Source organism: Neodiprion virginianus, chromosome 4 (assembly GCF_021901495.1).
Source record: "Neodiprion virginianus isolate iyNeoVirg1 chromosome 4, iyNeoVirg1.1, whole genome shotgun sequence".
NCBI lineage: Eukaryota > Metazoa > Arthropoda > Insecta > Hymenoptera > Diprionidae > Neodiprion > Neodiprion virginianus.
Window position 1 is genome coordinate 9921195 of NC_060880.1, and position 17121 is coordinate 9938315.

Here is a 17121-nt window from a genome sequence, read left to right on the forward strand (position 1 = left end):
TATGCGTCGCTGCTACCAAAAAACCCGTATTCAATGCAATTCTACATCCAAAACCATACGCATACTGTGAACGTCTGTGTATCTTCCACTGTGTTCTACGCACTATTGCAAGTCACGTGATAAAAAGTCTACACTGCGAGAAAAAATTCATTGAATCAACGAAATGCATGCTCACAGGCGGCGAAGTAAATATTGGTATCAATTCGAAATCTGTTGGTGTAACAAAAATTAGTTGAAATCACTTAAACATTTTAATAAATTTGAAACGATTTTATCACTCAAGAATGGAACAATGTTTAAATAAGATACTATTCATCATTAGCTATTTAACAAATTTTTCTTGTAGTTACATATTTGTTTAATTGATAAACAGTTATTCGAGGCTACTTTCACATGCGACGAATTAAGCAGGTCAACGATTAAGATTTTTCAGCTAAATAACGCAACGAAATTATCAAATTTCCAGCGTTATTTACAACATTAGTTTTTAGCAACTTGCATATAAAAATTAACAGTTCTGTTGCTAGGAACAGGACCTGCACACTTTGGTTGTCCCCAGAAAATGTTTATGTTTTTGACTGGGTGAAATCAATAATACGTTAATTTTTTTGAAAAGCAATTTTTCTGTAAGTTTTTTTTATGTTGAAGATTATGTGAAAGTTGAAAAAAATGCTACAAATTCTACGAAGATTTGAGAATTTTTAAAGAAAAAAAATAGCAAGAAATCTCTTTGTTTTCACGAATATACTGTAGAAGTGTGAGCTTGCATGCCGCGTGGAAGTACTCGAGCACATTACCGACAACTTCGCCCACAAATGAGCAGTGACAAACCAAACGTTGTTAATTTAGTTTGTCCTGTCTTGTTTTCAATGATGAAAAAATTTGAAAAAATTTAAGCATTCAAAAACTGAAACTAATAGACAATACTGCTTCTGTACACAAGTTTGGTATTGTTGCTTTTGGTATGCGTGTCGAACTCTATTTTTCGTTAGACTTGTAATGCATGGTCCACGCCATTTGTAAGCGCTGCAGGTGGTCTTTCGTAAACAAGAGTGAGTTTTAGATGGTTCGTAAACGACAACTTTCCATGAAAGTGTGTCGAAAAATATAATCAACGCGTTGTTTATTTCGTGAGTTTTGTAAATTTGTTACCTTTGACACTTTCTGGCAAACAACTATAAAAACATTGTCCGTCTATGGTTTATCACAACAAAGCTATGGATTATTGATGAAGCAATTACATTAAATTATTATTATTATTATTACAATTATTTCCTACATAAATCTGCTTTAATAACTATTAAACATTCAGAATTATGTGTTATTATGTGTCACTGAATATGTTCATTTGTTGTTATTGTTCAGATCTGAAACCATGCCGCAGCATTTTTTAATTATCTATAGAGGCAATGTTTATCGTAATACTATTATTTGTATACCTACGATAATTCGAGAAAAGAGGAATTGCTCGCCTTTTTTTTCTGGCTCAAGTAATACAAAAAATAAGATTGAAGAGATATCAAATTTTAAGATTCGCAGTGAACCTCATTCTGTATCGTACAATATTTTATACTAGTCAATCATTTTTTAATGGACATATGACATTCGATCCATGATCGACCCACGCATCAGCACTCACAATTACTTTTTTTAAGCCAATTGGCACTAATGCGTCGAGGTATTCAAAGTAATTAAACCAGCTTATCTTCAATTTACACTCAAACGTTACAAAAAAGGTAAGTTTAATAAGCAATAAACGGATGTTCTCACTTTATTAACACGTTATTCTGAAATTGAAAACTTATTATACTGAGAAATTGTTGGTGCCAATATTTGCTTTATTGCACATCTATAGTTATAATAAAATGTAAGAAATTAGGGTTAATCGATTATTCGAGATAGTCTTAAAAAAAAATCACATAGTGACTATAAAATGTGAAGTTAATATCTTTTATACAATGCAAGCAGGTTTTACGCCCTTTGTTTCACGCGTTTTGCGTCCACTAAGTACCCGTTTCTATGCTGGTAGTGTCCGTCTGCGTATGCGTATACGGGCAGTACGGAGAAGACAACTTTCAGCTCCTATACACACGATTCCTTATCTAACAGGATTATGTCACGCGTTTTTTTTCACAAAGCACGAAATCGAGGTTAGGGTCGCGTAATGTTAGATTTATTTGTAACTGTGCATGAACGGTGTGTAGAAAAGACTACTTTTAGTCCTAGGAGGCAACAAAGAGACAACGGTCTTTTTGGTTTGCGTATTTGCAATATTCGTCTTTGATTCGCACAAGTATGCTCACCTACAACTGATATTGAAAACTTACGCTCGGTCCGAAAAGATCGAGTTTGCCTCCTTGTTACACAGTATACTATTTTTCGAATGACTTATAAGAATGTTAAATTTTTACTTTGAACGAATTACAGTATTTTTAGAGATTCGAATAACAAAAATTGGTAGAGTGCCTCAGAAAGAGCGAAATAGAGTTTTGCATTTTTCGGTATACCTAAAGGCGTTAGAATCTTTCTAAACTACTCTACTAAGAATGGGCCCATTTTTTTTTTTCTTTTTGCCACACATGTACACTTGGCGCGCTGGATTCTGACTGATTCAAGAGCACTTGTATTTGGCTCAAACACAAAACTCAACTGTCAGATGTTTTACATGTCAAATATCTTTTATTAAACGAATCATTTCTAAATTTAAATATTGTAAAAGTAATTTAAAATTATTAAGAACAGAGAGCCTGTGATAATGAATTGTATGTGTTGCTAAAAGAGATGGTTGTTATTAGCAGAACATCTTCGTCACGTTTTGTTGATAATGTTTCATTCTGTATTTTTCAGGTTTTGTTACCGCTGCATAAAGTAAAGTGTTTATCACTTTATCATGCACAGCTGGCCTACTGTGTAGTACAATTCTTGGAAAAAGATGCAACTTTGACTGAGCCAGTTGTTCGCGGACTTCTCAAGTTCTGGCCTAAGACATGCAGTCAGAAAGAAGTCATGTTCCTTGGTGAGATCGAAGAGATTCTGGATGTTATAGAACCTGCCCAATTTGTGAAAATACAGGAGCCATTATTCAGACAGATTGCACGTTGTGTGTCTTCGCCGCATTTCCAGGTTAACATCAATATTAAATACTTGTACTTAATTGTTCATCCTGTTAACGCATCATGAATTATTTTTTCAAATTACCTACATTGCATGATACAAATGCACCAGCTATTGCTACAGACTTACGTTCATCTATTCACAGTTTGTTTATTCGGTATAGGCACAGGGTAAAGTTACAGGCAGTAATACAATATCGTGAATTCATTTGCAGCCAACCATATGAGTAACCACAATAATGGCTCAACTACCAGAGTTAAACAGTCAAAGTTTTCAGTTTGATATCAGAAATTACTACTACCCGTGAATCTCTACTTTAATAAACACCCTATGGATTGTACCTAACCAAATAGACAAACTATATGCATGCCTACAAAATTCCTGATCTCCTCAGAAGTCCAGTAAAGGTAAAGACTAATGGTGATGGTATGGTATGGTATGAAATGACTAGATTCGATCTGAATAAAGTATAAACTAAAGTAGCTCCATTAAAAGGTAATTTTACTCCAAATAAAATTTTGTGAAAAAAAAAAAAAAAAAAACAGAGTGTTAAAGCAATGTTGATGCAGTATAACTGACAATCAAATGTTATTACATTGCTGCCACAAATATTACACGTCCACAAGTTCTGTGCTGTTGGGGAATGCAACCATCATTGGGTTTTATTTTTTTTCTCAAATTCGAAGGAACACTCAGTAATATATATCAGGAAATTGTTGACGGACTTCGAGCTCTTTGAACAATTTTTGTAGTACCTCATTGAATCTCTTCAAGGGTATGTAGCACTCTCACATTCACCGACCAAGTAAACTCATTCTTATTTTTCGTTCATTCGATAAGCAGATGAACGGGAATGGTTTAAATTTCGATAATGGGCAAATTATACATATCCTGAAATTTATTCAAAAAATTGGTAATTTTCTAATATGTGTTACTATTATTGCATGTCCCGCATTTTAGGAGCAATAAAGTTCATAGTTATGAATAGTATTTTTTTCCTGACCTAAATAACTCGTGAAGTCTCGTTTATACGTTTTTTACCTGTACGTTTTTTCGTTTGTTCGTTAAATTCCTTTTAGTCCCGGCAATTTCTACTTGTAGAGTACATAAAGAAGTTTCATTTGCATATTTCATTTGTTCTAGTTCATAAGTCTTTCGTACCTATACGTCATTCATTCCGGTCCATAGCGCTCTCTTATTTCTTTATGTCACCATTAAGGTAAAAATTCGAAATTTTTTGTTTCTTTTTTTTTTCTTTCCATTTTCTGACAGATGCATGTTTCAAGAATGCTCTCTCCAAATTTCTTGAAGACATTCGTCAAATTGGCGAAGATAAAGCATTTTCTGTGAAACAATTTCAAGCGCGCGACTACGGAATTTAAACTCCATTTTTTGGAAACTGCGGCTAATATTGCCTCCATACTTTTCAACTACGGTTACGTGGGCCTCGTGAACGTATTAAAGGTATTAAATTTAAAAATTGGTGAGTTGATAAACTTTGTTCTCATGTATGAATTATCCATCACTCAAACGTGGAACGCATTTTTCTTAAAACTACATTTATAAACTTGTTTGACAGTACATAAAAAAAAACATGCGTCCAATTTGCATGGACCAAGTCGTAAATCATATGAAAAGCCAGTCTCTATGACACCACGTACGGACTTTTTTTTATTACAGACCCCATTTTATTTTAAACCATTCAATTTATCCATAAATTTTGTAAAAAAAATTTAGTACCGCGTCATTTTGTTAATTTTGGAGGCATTGACTTTTCCCTACGTGGTGGTACAGTCGAAAGTATCTAGTTTCTGAACATGTTTTTTAACTAACCCTTTGCTTTAATCGCTGTCAACAGCGAGCAACAATGTCGCCGTACTGCAATTTAGTGGGCAGGGGGTAAACCAAAAAAAAAATGATAAATTATAATGCACACTTTTTTTATAAACTCTTCAACATGTATGTATTGACCACGCAAATCAGTACATTCGTTCTCCTTCATCGTTTGCTTAAGAAAAATAACGAAAATACACCCACTTTTTCTGCCATTACCGTGATATGGTCTTAATCACAATTGATGTCACAGTTAAGACTTGTATTTTAACATTTCATGCGTCTATTTATATTTCTGTATTGTATTTGTGATAATAAGACGTGGTTTGGCAATCGGTCCAGTTTGACCATTGTGCCCGAGCTTATTAGGGCACCCTAGTAAGTAGACATGAGGTCCACTAGCTTAGCGAATTGAAGCAGCTTACCCTCATCCCTATCTCCTAAATCTTCTTCTCGCCGATGTAGTCTATCACAAAGGCTTGTCTGTGTGGGTCCTTGAGTCCATTGCACTGTGCGATCAGTTAAAAGGGGTCTCTTGCTCCTCCCTACAACTCATGCAGACTCCCAGTTCTGAGACCCATATGCATGGGGTGCTTGTCGGTGTACAGTGACCGGTTATGATACCCATCAGCGTTCTTAGGTCAATTTTGTCAAAATTAGTGAGCATGACACCTAGCTAGTGAGATGGCTCTTGAACGAGAGCCTTGATGTGTGCCATATCCGGTGCTCTGGCTCAGAAATCTGCAAAACAAGTCTTCGCCTGGTCCGTAGATAGGCCTCTTGCGGACCCTGATGGTATACGTATGAGGCAGCCCTCGTCGCTTTCTTTGCGTGAGGCGCCTTCCTTGGTCAGGTTATGTGCTAGGTCATTGCCTTGAATACCACTATCTCCCGGGATTCATAGCAGTCTCACCTAATTACCGCGTACTAGCCATGTTAATAATATGACACAGTCTCACATCAACACTGCCCTTATTACGTAAGCGTCCAAGGAACCAAGTCCACATGCGGTGTGGCTGCTATTGCTGATGTATATATGTTTGCTACTTCAGCCTTTATCTCAGGTAGACTTAGTGCAAGCCAATATGAAAACCACTCCGACTTGGAGAACTGCAGCCGTGAGTCCCAAGGCGAGTAGAGTATTCTTCCTGCCTCCTCCCCCTGCCGCCGTATCAAATGCCACCCACATTGCGAATGTTTGTTTCGGACCCATCTGTGTACCAACAGAGTCCTTTAGGTGAGAGTAATTTATTTGGGTCTTTCACCTAGGACTTTCCATGCTCCCTATCACTAGATTTTCTAAGCCTTAGAAATACGTAGAGTAAAATTGATCATAGATGCTACAGTCAAAATGTGATAGTTTGAGGACGAAGTGAAATAACAGTGAAATTTACCATACTTATATTATTAAGCCTGATGTGTTTGAATTATAAATTGGGTTGTTTCACTATATATCCGCTCCATGGGACGGGAGATAAATACAAAGAGAAACGTGAAATTTCCTATCATTGGTGGAGCATAAAAATTACTAAAATTCCAATTAAGTAGGTGCAGTAGCGCCATTCAAATATCCACCAGAGTTCTGCTCCATGAGACGTCAATGTAAAACAGAATCTATGGTCAGAAAGATCAAACTTTTCTACATCAAATTCCCCTATGAGCATATTTTTTCCACCATAAAAATAAAATAAAAATTTTAATATGAAAATCTGTTTGAAGGTAAAAAATTGATCAATGGGTTTCTTTTAAACCGCAAAAGCTAAAACTTTGAAACTTGCCGGATTTTTGCAACTAAGTACACTTGGGGACAATGAATCTGAGACGGCTCATTTTTTAAACTTGATAGTTATGTTGGCAACACAGAGAAACCTATAGTGCCACAGTCGGCCGATCGCGAAACAAACTCAATCTCAATAAACATAACATAACCCATAACCGTCGAATCTAACCTTAGAATATGTGTCAATCCAACAAGTCATTATGCCTGCGGTATTGTAACGTTAGACTCGACGGTCATGGGTTATGTTATGTTTATTGAGATTGGGTTAGTTTCGCACTCGGTCAACTGCGGCGCTGTAGGTTTCTCTGTGTTGCCAACATAACTGTCTAGTGTAAAATATTAGCCATCTCAGATTCATTGACCCCAACTGTTCATACTACATGATATCAAAATTGCAGAAAAATCGAATTTTTAACCTTGGATCGTCAAAAGAAAATTGGTGGAGTTATCCATGTATAAGCTTAATTCTTCCACGTGATATTTTTTTGTTACTACGGGGAATTACTCAGAACTTTGGCCTAATTTTCATCTCGATTGCCTGGATTATTTGTTTATGGAATGAACGAAACACAAGAATGAGTTTACTCGATCAGTACAGCTAGCATTCCTACACAGTTAAAGATGATGCTATAGATGTGATATAGCACGATCTTGTACACAGGTCTGGAAATGATCTTAATTTTGAAGTCATATCGGTGGATCTATGGATGGCCAGTGGCCACACAGGTCGCCACTTACGCAGAAGTGTGGTGAATTGCATTCCTGTAATTTCACATATCACAATGGGAAATTGGAATTCACGACGCTTATACTATGCAAAATATGTCAACAATTGTGTTTTCAAAACATTCTTACCTGCCAGTGCTTTCAGCTGCCAGAGTATGAACGATAAAAACCCGTTTGCTGTTTCCAGGCTAGTCCAGGAAATAACGCCGAAAAAACGACTTTTTATAATAAAGATCCAGGATGGATGCGACCTTGTATATTCTTATAGAACCGAAGCCCGTGATCAAAGTTTATATATTCCCGGTCACAGATTTTTTGGCGAAAAAATTTGCGGTACGTTCAAAGTTAGTGATACGATGATTTCAAGTAATCGCCACGAAACTATTAATATGGTAGAATTAATTGGATGAATACTTTTTGAGAAAAACTACTTGCTATTGTTATTAATAATCGACTCTTCTTGTATGGAATTGCCGAGCTGGCATCTTATCGGAGAGCAACAACAATTGAACAATATTAATCCCGAAGAGTCTCACTATGATGTACACTTTGGGGCAAAATGATTTTTCACAATTAAGTGGGTGACAAATGGCTGTGAAAGGGGGGTATGGTTTTTACTCATAAACAAATGGAATCACTCTGTCAATTGTCATGTTACAGAATCGGTATTAGCATTATTTAAAAGCTGATATTTTTACGCAAATTTAGAAAAAAAATGCGTTCGAGGTAAATTGAGGGAGGAATTAATTTTTTTTCAACAATTATTGCAGCTACTCCTTTTAACATAGAGAGATAAAATTTGAGTACAATGTAGACAAAGACTCATACTAACTGTCATAAAATTTTCGAAGATATTACTTATGAACGTACCGTTCATTTTTACGGTTAATTCACGAACAAGATGTGACGCCTCGTGTGGCGGTGGAGTCGGGGAAGCCATCACTACCTGGCAGGCGCTCGCGCTAAAAGTGGATTCACACACTTTTTTGGTATACCAAGTGGCATATATTCCGAGACTTTCAAAGACGTGTGCATGTACATGTAGTATTGCATAAATTATTCGTTACTCTAGAAATGACCGTTTTAGTAATTTTTATTACTTTGCAAGAGAACAAGTTAATGAATTTCAATGTGCGGTTAGTCAAATTGTTCGTATTTTTAATACCTACAAATTCTTATTAAACTCTTTTTTTTATCATATTAATAATTTTACCGCTATCCTTTAAAAACATCATTTCACTAACTTTGAACGCACCGCATATTTTTTCACCAAAAAAATCTGTGACTGGAATCACATAGGCCTTTATCACGAGCATTAGCTCTATAAGAATATTCAGGTCGCACCTGTCCTGGATCGGTGTCATGCAAAAATGCTTCATTCCCTAGTTAGACCTCTATACAAGTCCGGGTACTATACCCAGTCTTGACCGACTATATTGAATCGACTATACGGTCACCTTGGACCGTAGACACATAGGGCCCACATTAACCACCACCAGACTCCCCCCTTTTGGATCTTTCCATATGCGTCATTGTCATGCTGAATGCAATTTAAAACGTAAGTGTGCACAAAAGGAATAGTCACGTGCAGATGTCATTTATAACCTGGATGAAGATAGTTTACGGAATTATTACATAGTACACATAGTTCAGTCGGAATGTACATGACTTTGTTCGTCGAAGAATATAGGGGTGACAATTCTAGTACAGGTTCATTAGATGCTCAGGAACATATTCTCAAGTTTGCCAGAAAAATTAGGTCCCAGTTACCAAACAAAATTTTTTTGTAAATTGAGAAACTTGTATTGCACGTTATTTTTTTGAGTTGGTTTTAGAGGAAAATGCCCGCTATAAAATATGGCTTGCACAAAAATCACGTATCATTGTTAGTTTACCTGTAAATTACCGTTAAACACGGGTATTGATCGTTTTTTTTATTGCTATTACTTCGGTGAATTTTCAATGCCATGTCCCGAAACTCATGCGACGTGTATAATAATCTTTCCTCGAATTTTGGTCCAAAGTTTACGCGGTTACGTCGCATAGCTTTGCAATAATGACAGATCTACGTAAATCCGCAAGTCGTCGATAACTTTTGACAGATTAATCCCACAGTGTGCAGAAAAATCAGTGTTAGTTTTCAGCATCTATTTTTGAAGTATAACATCAAAAAGTAATTTTTTCAAGAAGACAGGCCGTTTTTTGAAGATCTGATATTACAGCTCTTTAATAAATGTTAATAGCTTTGTTAATTTTCATATTACTGTAGATATTTTTAAAGATTCGAATGACACTACTAAGACATGTAACTTAAAAAAAAGAGTTACCACAAACCTCCTGAAATTCAAGTCCTGTTCCGTAGTCTCGCACTCTTGTGCGTAGCTTCTGCGGTTGGTATTAATTGCTATTTCCTAGTAGTTCCGTTTTGGGAAGTGAAAAGGTTTTAGAGAATTGATCTATGAATATCTCATGATTTGTTGCAACATTATCTAGATGTGTTCTCTCATTTTTTTGCAAGTTTTTGAGTCGGAATTGATGTCGCTCTTCTCAACACCTCTATTAACCCAGTACCGCTACATGAAAAATTTGAAGTTCACTATATGAAATGATCGAGTGCTAATTAGATGCTACTTAAATGCTGCAATGCCGAATTTTTCGCTCCGTGTTTTTCGAAAAACACCAGCTTGATACGAGATAGCAACGCCACATAGAACAATCTACCGAGGGTGGGTGATTTCGATAAATTAACTACATAGTAATTAAATGCTAATTATATGCGCCATGGACCCCCAAACCCCGAATTCGATACTTGTCATTAACGATGTTTTCTCCCTCTTGTGGGGTTGCTGATGCTGTCACGGAGCGAATACACACTAGGGGTGACTAATTCGGAAAAGCAATTACACGATAATTAAATGTTAACTAGGTGTTCCAAACTCCGATTTTGATGCTTATTGTTAAAGCCCCATTTACTTGCTTCTTTTCGAATGAGGTAAAATTTAGAATGTAATGAAAAAATTGGAAATGAAAAGCATCAAGTTGTTAACACAGACCTGACTAGATTTTAGATTTAATGAGTTCAACAGTTTTCAAGTTATTTGAATCATCAAATTGGAAAAACCATTCCGTTCAAAAATTTTTTCCTGAGCTCGATATGCATCCTAATAGGAAGTTCAAAGGCTTACACATTGAGGTTAGCCAAATTATTTACATTTTTTTTTTTTTTCCTTGTAACTTCAACCATACTAGACTTCAGAAGTGTTGAAAGAGAGGTAAAGAAAAGTGCTTAAATATATTTACCTGTTTCTTGAAGCCTGTAACACAAGGTTTATTTATCACTTGATAAATTCTATTAGTAATCAGCAATCTATACCCTGTGTTTTCGTGGATATGCACCAGGGTATCCCTAATGATAAGTAATTCAGAATACAAGTCGCCTATGAGCAGCTCCGAGTTTTGTATCAGTCACACACTAACAAATGAACAGCGGAGTTGCTCAGAGTGGACCTTATGATGCACATCCACGAAAATGCGCGGTATGCGTCCAAAAAGTCTCAACAACTCGTCTTTGAACCAAGTAATATATGAAAAATTTCGATCACGTCGTTTGGTACTCTTGAATACATTTTTTTGGTAAATGAATAAAAAGGTACTTCTGTTAAATATCATCAAAATCGAAAAAAGGAAAACTGTATAAATCTGCAATATAGTATATTGTGTGACGAGTGTGGAAAGTAGAGGATGTCTAAACGAGTGCAGTAATTAGAGAAATCAGACATCACCCTAGCCACGTGTACCACAAGCAGTATTTTTTAACATTCTTGCGAGCGAAAGTTTCATGAGCATGCATATATTTTTTATTTACGTGCTGTTCGAGAATAGTGTACTTCATGTATGCTCCATAGATTCCGAAATTCGAACTTTCCACTCAGATGTCACAAAATAGTATTTTGTAGCTGCAACACGTGAAAAAAGAAAACGAAATTTATCACTTGATATGCTTACATCTTTCGCTAACTGCAACCTTGTCCCAAAATTTTTCAAACACTCTATCATCCACAAGCAGCTGGTGTATACACTTAGAAATAGGATTCCTCAGTTAAGAATAATGTTGTGTCTTAATATGGAATACTGTTCTGAATTTCTACAGGTCGCAGAGAGGGCGCTGTACTTTTGGAATAACGAGTACATTATGTCGCTAATCGAAGAAAATAACCACGTGATAATGGGAATCATGTTCCCTGCCCTATATAGAATCAGCAAAGAACACTGGAACCAAACAATTGTGGCCCTCGTCTACAACGTCCTTAAAACTTTTATGGAGATGAACAGCAAGCTTTTTGACGATCTCACAGCCAGTTATAAGTCTGAAAGACAAAAGTAAGCTCTTCCTTTCTCATATATGCCAACCAAACGCTTGACGCTTTGTATTTTTAAACCTACTGCAAATTGTTATCAACTGACACACAGTTATTTTGGTTTTTTTTTTTTTTTTTTTTTTTTAATCAATACCCTGCTAATCTTATTAATTGATGGTCTTCTGTCTGCAGAGAGAAAAAGAGAGAGAAAGAGAGAGATGAATTATGGAAAAGGTTAAACGAGTTAGAAATGGAACGACGTGCAGCTATCACAGGCCCCTCTAGCACACCAGTTCCTACTACAACCGCACCTGTCACACGAGCCCGGCCTTGAGTCGGTGAGTAACATATTTACACTTCAGGAAACCATAGTTCATAACATAATATTAAATCTCGTAAAAGAATAACGCTGTGCGATTTTTTTAATTGGTGCCGCATTGAGAAATCCAATTCTAACAGTTAGATGGAGATTATAATTTCTATAGAGTTGGATTCATGACCTTAGTATAATAAATAGGATTGATTTCGACGTTGCTTATTTCAGATCTGAATTCAGATTTCCAAAATTCAAAATGGCGGCTCTAATATAGCGGACGCAAATTTGACAAAATAGGTCGATTTTTACAAAAGTAAGTACCTTATGGTTTTTAAGGTCGCTGAATTCAAATCTAACATCATATTTCCAACATTCTGAATGGCAGATCCGACATGGCAGATCGATCAGTGTCGCTGCTTGGACAGATTATTAAACAAATTTTATTTTGAGAAGGGCCCATGCCAAAACGTGAACAAATTCATTACGTTTAGTTCCTTTTAACCTTCAAATCCAAGAAATCAATTCTATCCATTATAATTTCTCTATACAATTGACAGAAGTTTGTACGGTAGCGTTTGAAAACTTATTTAGTTTTCTTCAAATCTGTGTGTCGCGGAAAATTATAGGCTGTACAATCTCCGAGATATTCAACATAGAATGAGACGTAGTTTTTCATCTTCCGAAAAATCAGTACGACAAAATATGTTTTATGATGCACTGGTATGACGAAAACTAAACAAGTTGTTAAACGCTACCATACAATCTTCCGTTTATTGTATAGAGAAATTATTATCTCCATTCAAACGTCGGAATTGAATATCTTATGTGTTAACCAGTTGGCGAATACGAAATCTAGATGTGGCAATGCTTAAAACAATCACAACACATTTTCCGTTCATGCGGTTCAATACTATATTATGAACTACGTTTTCATGAATTGGGAATTCGAGAAAAAAAAATTGAGGTTTTTTTTTATTGCGGTACCCTAATATGCATGCTATTCCTTCATAATATCAAATATTTGCTGATCTTTCTTTGTTTTTACTCATTTATGCTCAGTGTTTAAACACATATTACTCAAATATACTCGATATAAAAGTTCAAGAATACAGGCTTAACTATTAAAAAAATTGGAAATATTATCTTAGTTAATATCACATTTATATAAAATTTTTTCGCTTCAAACAATGATTGTTCGTGTATAAATGAAAAAAATTGTCTGCTTTGAAACATTGTTACATTCTCACTCTCCGATGATATGAGTTCTTTCAGAGCTGCACTAGAGGAGTTTTAATTAAAACATATTGCACTCAGTATAGCATGTGCCTCAGCTTTCACATTCAGCTCTGAACCTGTACCACAATTCATCAGGTAGGACCTGAATTGTAACAGTACCTGAAGCTTTGAGTCCAAACAATTAATTGTGTCGCAGAGCAAATTGTAAATTTCTTGCGTCAAGAAAATCCTGCTCTCGAATAAAGTACTTAACACTAAAAATGTAACGGTAGCACTAGTATTTCAAGATATATTACACTTATCTCTTCACTACTGTCACATCCTAAACTGAATGGATAATTGAAAAATTACAAGCTTAATGAGAGCTTAGAAGGTTATTAAATTTTGGAGTAGAAGATCAGGAATTTTAATCCATGAAACATTTATTTATCTTGAAGATTCTGGTTGCAGAATCTAGCTGAAATGTTATACTGGTTCAAACCTTAGGAATAATCAGAAAATTCGTTGTCATTCCCCAGAAACTATCTCACATTTGATGGCAGAAAAATGAGAGCAAAATTATTAAACAACAGTAAAAAAGATACCAAGTCTTGCAAGTTTCACTAGGAAGAGAACTCCATGCAAAACTGTTTTCCATTGACGTAGATATTCTTTAATCATATAAATATTCGTCTTAGCCTTCAATATCTTAAAAGTGATATTAATTTTGATGATATTTGCAATACTTGAGTAATGCGAAAGTAGAAATGGGTACTGGCGAACATATAATTATTGAGTTCTATTACTGATTTAAAAAATGTTCCAGAATTGATTGAAGTTTTGTAACTATTTTCTCACGGAAACAAACTCATAACTTTGGTGTGAATTTGCCCCCCCCCCCCCCCCCCCCCCCCCCCCACTCCATAGATAATCCTAAATTCCCATTAGAAAAAAGTTGAGGGTACTAATTTACACCCAAGTTGGGATTTTTTTTCCCATGAGGTTTGTTACTGGGTTTCATCTTTAAAAGTTTCCAAGAATAGATATTTTACTTTTTCACCATTTAATAACCGAACACAGATTTTTCAATTTTATTTTCACCCTGCAAATAAATGAAAATTTTAATACAAGATCTAATTTTTGTTTTATAGGTGGAAACTCAGTACTACGCTGCCCATCTGTTAATCCTTAGTTTACGTCGATTGTCCATATAATACAAAAAAAAAATGAGAAAATGAAAAAAAAACACACATTATTGTTAGTGAATACAAAGATGTCCCATGATGACATTTTTAACGTAATATTATTCCTTTCTTGAGTTACGCCATAAAGGCGTCGGCAGGAAAGGGTGACAGCAGAAGCAGTTACAATACTATTTCCTCATACGCCATAATGAGAGGTTGATAATGATTTCTAATGGTTTTGTTGTGTATATTAATTTTTAATAATTTTGACGGCAATGATCTAAGTTTTATGGTGTAATCTGTGTCAGCACATAATGCAAGGATGTTGGTCCCTTCTTAATTAAGGATAGCTGCGCTTGGTGGGAGGAAATGATCGGGGTGGGAATATGAAAGGATGAGGCTTATAAATATATTATATTATTTCTATATCCATGCTCGTGTATACATAATATTCAATGTCTATTACGTGTGTCTCTATCAGATGCGCGATGTGCATAATACAGCGTGAAAGCCAAAATCCCTTTCCTCCCCACACTCTGATCGTCATCTCTTGACAGCCGGCAGGGGCGTTGTTTGAAATGTATCATATATTCGGTTAAATAATAACGATAAATATAACAAAACATGATAAATTAGGTAAACATATATATATGCATGTATACATGTATATGTATATATACATACATACATATATATATATAATACAATATATATTATAAAAGTATAGTAATATTGATATGATAAAAAGTCTCACACTCACACACGTACATAAATAAATACTTTCGTTATGAAGTGACGCTCAGTCCTGTGTGCTATCAACACTAACATTATTATGCTGACAACGTGTTCGCAACTCGACAAACAAACCCTTTTTTCAAGAGTGAAAAAATTTTCGAGTTATACAGATGCATAAAGTAACATTAATAATAATTATTACTGAAATTCATTGTGGAGAAAACATAAAAAAAAGTATACCTATGTTATTTTTTAAATAAAAATGAAGAATAAAGAAAGCGAGGGACAAATACACAATAACAAAAATTTAATTGTACCAAACTATCCATGGTTGCTTATAAAATATAATAAATAATAGAGATACAAAACATAAAGTTTATTCGGAGCTGTGCTCCCACTGATTACTGCGAGAGTGTGCTCATGGGACCGTTTTTAGAAATTTCTTACCATTGCATAATAATAATGATGATAATAATAATAGTATTGATAATATTATTAAATAGACAGAAATAAATGAGTGAAGCTTCCTTACGTTTTCATTAAGTAGCTGAGACTTCCTTACGACTTTCTTAAAACTAATTGCAACATTTTAGCTTCTCACTTCGTATTATTTTATTATTTTCTTTTCGTTCTCTGAAGCCCCTATTGTTGCTGGCCTCATTTTTTTTTATCCTGCTTGTGCCGTGATCTCTCAGCAACTGTACTACATCGTAAACTCTGGACCTTGTTGTTTTAAATAGTGATCTTGAACCATCGTTCTAACAACTACGTACTTGGCAACATTCAGGCACCTTCAATATCTGTATTTCGTCATAATTATACGTTTTTTTTTGCTGTTCATTTTAATTCCAAAATGGGCAGTATCAACAAAGAATCATGCGTGGCGGTAGTGGGGTTACGGGAGAGCAAAACTCTGCCATCGATTTAAATGGGGGAGCCACCAATCTTATTGCAGCAAATTATTTTGCGTTCAAATTTTTATCAAAATCAAAAATAAAAATATCGACATTTTCCCACTGCCTTCAATTAGCTATCTGGTTACCAAGGTGAGGCCAGAATCACTCATTTAGAGGCGTTATAACCATATTCGTACGTATCTACGTACTTTCGAATTTCGCGTCGCTGCTAGCAGTTTGATCCATGGTGTAAAAGAAAATAAGGTGTGCTCTTGTGCACCTCTTCTCCTTCGGCCAATTAGAACGTGCCCCCACATGACGTCATATTGAGCAGTATTTTTAAAAGCTATAAATCAGCTATTCATTCGTACGTCTACCAAGTCTTATTTGATGGGAGAATAATATTCAAATATTCAATAATTGGTTACAGACGATATGTTGTACTTCGACAACAGAAACGGAATTTTTGTCCTGACATCATGTGGGGCTCACGTGGCTTGGTTACTGCGCATCTCTGTTTAGAGCACATTGTTTCCTTACACCATAGTTTGATTTATCGCCGCCTACTGTTACGCTGCGCAATTTGCGCAGGATTCTGCAAAAGGTTATGCGAAGTTATAAGGATAACTCGAAGGCTTTAAATAAAACTCGCTGAAAGTTAATATATGTACATGTATAGGGGAGGCTAGAGCAAGACCAGGGATACCCGCGAAATTTCACTATTATTAAATTCCTACATCAATCGCATGTTGAGTTATACAAAATAATTTGAAAATCGTTTACTTACCGTATTTTATTGGTAAAATTTGATTTCTCCGGTTTCCCATTCTGCCACCGTCTCCCCTTTGTGTACGCACTGAACTTTATTTATTATATGAACAATGCAAACAACCTCACGCTACCACGGCCCGGCAGGAGCTGACTACGTCCCAGCGGAGTGACACTTAATGCTTTAGTACAGGAC

General features: G+C 35.5%; 1 protein-coding gene across 3 annotated transcripts in view; it reads left to right on the plus strand.

Annotated features, from left to right (window-relative positions):
* Positions 1–15788, plus strand: part of LOC124303330 (serine/threonine-protein phosphatase 2A 56 kDa regulatory subunit epsilon isoform) — a 100190-nt gene extending 84402 nt beyond the window's left edge. For all 3 annotated transcript variants that reach the window (XM_046760423.1, XM_046760425.1, XM_046760424.1), the window contains 4 exons: positions 2848–3123; positions 11604–11833; positions 12004–12149; positions 14494–15788. In XM_046760423.1, coding sequence (XP_046616379.1) covers positions 2848–3123; positions 11604–11833; positions 12004–12145 — 648 coding nt within the window. In that variant the 3' untranslated portion in view covers positions 12146–12149; positions 14494–15788. The remainder of the gene's footprint in view (positions 1–2847; positions 3124–11603; positions 11834–12003; positions 12150–14493) is intronic.
* The last annotated feature ends 1333 nt before the right edge of the window (positions 15789–17121 follow it).